Source organism: Engraulis encrasicolus, unplaced genomic scaffold (assembly GCF_034702125.1).
Source record: "Engraulis encrasicolus isolate BLACKSEA-1 unplaced genomic scaffold, IST_EnEncr_1.0 scaffold_27_np1212, whole genome shotgun sequence".
In the NCBI taxonomy this organism is placed as follows: domain Eukaryota; kingdom Metazoa; phylum Chordata; class Actinopteri; order Clupeiformes; family Engraulidae; genus Engraulis; species Engraulis encrasicolus.
The window spans coordinates 2,075,217-2,080,216 of NW_026945566.1; the positions used below are offsets into that span (position 1 = coordinate 2,075,217).

Sequence of the window (5,000 nt, forward strand, 5' to 3'; positions counted from 1 at the left end):
ACTTCATTATCGATGACCAGTAAAAAGAAATCTGTGGTGTGCACAGAGAAGCCGCCACGAACAAAGCTACACCCCCCACCTCCCCACACACACACACACATACACACACACAAAGAACAACAAATTAGTGACAAGAACAAGTACAAACTGAAAGGCATATGGTATGTACTGCATACCATATTTCTCAGTAATAGTCAAACACCCCTGCATCCAATGCAGTTTGGGTTTCGCCCTAACCATTCTACTGACACTGCACTGGCCATGTTTATGGAAATGAACAAATGCCATCTAGATAAAAATGGGTGTGTTGGTGCCGTGTTCTTGGACTTAAAACGAGCATTTGATACGGTCAATCACAATGTTTTATTATCAAAATTAATTCATTTTAATTTCTCTGCTAAAGCTAGATCATGGTTCCATTCATACTTAGCAAATAGAGAACAATGTACCATGGTCGAAGGTTCAAGGTCCACCTTCATCAACTGCCCAGTAGGGGTCCCCCAAGGGTCCATTTTGGGGCCTCTTTTATTTTCTCTCTATATTAATGACTTACCTGAGCATTGTCCACATGTTAATATTCAGCTCTATGCTGATGACACAGTCATCTTCACCCAAGCTAAAACCCCTGTTGAAGCAGCAAGTGTACTCTCTACAGCTCTTACACACATACGAACATGGCTAGAGAAATCATGCCTTATTCTGAATGCAAAGAAAACGGTTTGTTTGTATTTTTCTAAGCAACCTTCCTCTGGACTGTGTCAGCCTGGGGTTACTCTTGGTAGTGAACAGCTAGAAGTAGTCACAGATTTTAAATATCTAGGAGTCATTCTAGACTCCAATCTTTCTTTTAAAAAACATATAAAAATGATAACAAAAAAAATAAAATTTAATCTCTACAACTTCAGGCACATAAGAGGTGCTATGTCAAATAGTGCTGCTCTGACATACTTGCATGCAATGATATTTTCTCACCTAAGCTATTGCATTACTAGCTGGACCATGGTGGGATCCACTACTCTCAAACCAGTGGAGAGTTTATTTAAAAAAGCACTTAAAATTTTAGATAAAAAACCTCTTTCATACCATCATTGTAACATTTTAGATAAGTACAACCTATTGAGTTTTGACAATTTCTGTAAATTCTCCTATAGCTGTCTTCTTTATAAGACTTTGCATGGCCTGGCGCCACCTTGTTTACAGGATTTTATAAAATATCGTCAAACACGAGTAACTCGAGCAGTGGTCAATAAAGATGTAGAGATTCCTTTCAGGAAAACCTCTTTCAGTCAAAATGCATTATCTACTAAAGGCGGCATATTATGGAACTCTATTCCTCTGCATATAAGGGAATGTCCCTCTTTAGCCACCTTTAAGATAGAGTATAAAAAGTGGCTTCGAGCCCAACAAACATGTTCACACTGATGGTCTGAGCCTCTACACAGCGTACACGCACACACGCACACACACACTCACATAACACATGGCCCTATTTTTTGGGACCTTTTTCTTTTCTCTTTTCCTTTTATTTACATGCATGCCTTTTGCTTCTGTTGTGGGTTTTATTTCTTTTGTTACTAACAGTCTGTCTTATCTTAAAGTCTATTGCTTGTAAACATCTAGCCTGCCTATTGGACACCAGATGGAAATTAGCCCTTGGGCTACAATCTGGCATGTTTACATATATGTACATGTATGTATATGTTCATTAATGTGCAATGTCCTGAACAAATAAAGTAAAGTAAAGTAAGTAAAGTAAAGTAAAGTAAAGTAAAGCATTTGAAATGTGTCTTGACTGTGTGTTGCAGGGTGTGAATCTGTACTACAAGTCAGTGAGGGCTCTGTACACGGTGGGTTACAGCACCTCCCTGGTGTCTCTCACCACTGCCATGATCATCCTCTGCAGGTTCAGGTAGGCATCTTCTCTTCTCTGTTTACATGGTCAATGTTCAATGTTAAATGTTAAATGTTAAAGGGACACTGTGCAGGAAATGGTCAAAAAAGATACTGCAGCTATGCTGCTCATTGAAACTGGGCTGCTTATTGCCAAATTTGATCTTTACATGAAAGTTAACTCAGTAATAAACAAATATTTTCTAGTATGGTCCAAGTACAGTCATTTTTGCAGCTAAAAATGGCTATTTTTGGAAATTCTAAATGGCGGACTATGGAGCATCAGGGGGACGCTTCGCACTGGCTCAGTCCGCTGACAGATCTTAGTGACTTTCAGTTTTATACAAAGTAAAAGTAAAAAAAAAAAAAGAGACACAGTTTCTGTCCAAAGAGCACATAGACCACATAGACCAATGTACTTGTCTTTCGATAAGCTGATTCTGCATAAATTGGATTGAGTTTGTGGTGGGTCCTTGTTAGGTCTTAATTGTTTTTCAGTAATAACACAGTCTATCTCAATAGGTAGGTACAATGGAGTAAACGATGTAACAGCTATGTAATATCACTTGCTACTGTTGTAATTACACCACAAAAGCACTTTTACTTTTACTTTGTCCACCACTGCATGCAGGTGATGTAAAAATGCTGTGTTGCATTAAGCAGTAATGCTCATATTCCATGATGTTCACACCTTCAAAAATTGACACTGATAAAAATATGACAGTGTGTTTTTACAGTGTGAAGTAGAGTTACTGGAGTCTCTCAGATGTGGAAGGTTAATTTGTGCTTAAAGCAGTTACGTTAACACATCCTTGTGTCAAAACATTAGTTTTGCACTGCTCTAAATAAAAGTATAAATCAGTTATCCTCTGAAATGCTTCAGTGACGCTCCTTCTCACTTAGAACTCAGTCATCTCTGGTGACTGATGGCGAAGAACAGGGAGTGTAGATGATACAGTAGCCTACCTTACTTTTTAGCCAGTGGTGTAGTCTATGTAGAACGCAGGTATACGCAGTATACCCACTTCAAAATTTCAGGGATTTCAGTATACCCACTTAAAATTGATTGATCCATTGTTTTGAGTAGCACAAATATATACAGTATACCCACTGCAAAAATGCTCAAATATACAGTATACCCACCACAAAAAAGTAGACTACACCACTGTTTTCAGCATGCCTTTACAGTGAGTGCATTCCACTCCTGTCCTCCACTTGTGCTTGTGGCCTCGCGTTTTGCTGACGCCCCGCCTCTGTTGAGAAAACAATTAAGTTTCCCTGTTGTCAACCTAGCCACAAAAACATTTGGGGGACTATTCTTCACTCACCAGCCCGTTTACAAAAGAGAAAAGGACATTAGAATTAAACTTTTGCGAGATATCGAAATACAATGCTGTTGTCGTTGACGTCATTACGATGCCACGGAAGTCCGCATATTAGAATCCACCCAGTATGTTTGCCTTCTGTGTGTCTCCTCCAGGAAGCTCCACTGCACCAGGAACTTCATCCACATGAACCTGTTCGTGTCCTTCATCCTGAGGGCGATCTCCGTCTTCATCAAAGATGGCGTGCTGTATGCCGAAGAAGACAGCAACCACTGCTTCGTACAAACCGTACGTGTAAAATTCTCCTTTTTACAACACTTAGCTGACACTTTTATCCACAGTGACTCCCAGTTATTTACAGGGTATTGGTTACAGTTCCTGGAGCAATTGTAGGATTAAGTGCCTTGCTCAAGGGCTCTTCAGCCATGGATGGCAATGTAAGGTTGGAATAGGTAGGGGTGAAAACCTGCAACTCTATGAACTTAAGACCATGTACCTAACCACTAGGCCACAGCTGACTTTAATGATGTGGTTCTCAACCTTTTTTGAACAAATGCACCCCCTTGACCTCAGCATAACCCTGCCAATGCCCCAGTTAGTATTTAAAAAAAAATAGACTACTTGCCTCTGAGTGAATCTGCCTGGATGTCTCCTTCTCAGGCTGTAGAGCCCCCATTGACAAACACTACTTTAAATGGTCCATTAAGTCTGCTCTTCCAAGTGCTGTAGCCAGGCCTTGAGAGGGCAACTCTTTCCATGTACGTAAGTTATAAATTTATAATAGTATTGAAACAGTTTTTTGTTTCATTTTGTGCCCAACTTGAGGACAAAAGTGTCTATCCGGGGCAGACAGGCTGCTTTTATAGAGTGCCTCATAGGGGTGGAGCTGGCTCCCTAAGTAGCTAACATATTTATGTCTACCTGCCATCATCTATGGCTGAAGAGATGGGTAACACAGATGACACATGTGTGTGACTCTCTCTCTCTCTCTCTCTCTCTCTCTCTCTCTCTCTCTCTCTCTCCCTCTCTGTCTCCCTCTCTGTCTCTCTCTCTCTCTCTCTCTCTCTCTCTCTCTCTCTCTCTCTCTCTTTCTCCCTCTCTGTCTCCCTCTCTGTCTCTCTCTCTCTCTCTCTCTCTCTCTCTCTTTCTCCCTCTCTCTCACACACACACACACACACACATACGCACACGCACACACGTAAGCACACACACGCACGCACACACACACACACACACACACACACACACACACACACACACACACACACACACACACACACACACACACACACACACACACACACACACACACACACACACACACACACACACACACACAGATAGAAACACAGACGTACATAAAACGTACACACACATACACACACACACACACACACACACACACACACACACACACACACACACACACACACACACACACACACACACACACACACACACACACACACACACAATGAAGACATTTCTCTGTCCCATCACCCACCCGTGCATCTGCCTGTCCATGCATGAAAACACTGTAATTTGTTCTTTCCGCGTTCTTCCATTAGAATTGAAAAAAGGGCACCAACGACAGACACCAATCTTTTCAGGCCTTTAATTGTGTAGCCAAGGATAATGCTGTCCCCCTTTTGTGCACGCATGTGTCTGACAAACGCCCGCTATTATGGTCTGCCGGCCAGGACAGGAGGAGTTCACCAAGCTATGGAAGTATCCCATTAGCGGCCGAATTAGCATATCAATACTTTCTCCTGTGCGCAGGCAGGT

At 41.6% G+C, this 5,000-nt stretch overlaps 1 protein-coding gene across 1 annotated transcript in view; it reads left to right on the forward strand.

Moving 5' to 3' along the window:
• adcyap1r1a (adenylate cyclase activating polypeptide 1a (pituitary) receptor type I) overlaps window positions 1–5,000 on the forward strand; it is a 61,188-nt gene that overhangs the window by 37,684 nt on the left and 18,504 nt on the right. Inside the window, exons 6-7 of the mRNA XM_063192979.1 lie at window positions 1,806–1,909; window positions 3,371–3,503. Coding sequence (XP_063049049.1) covers window positions 1,806–1,909; window positions 3,371–3,503 — 237 coding nt within the window. The remainder of the gene's footprint in view (window positions 1–1,805; window positions 1,910–3,370; window positions 3,504–5,000) is intronic.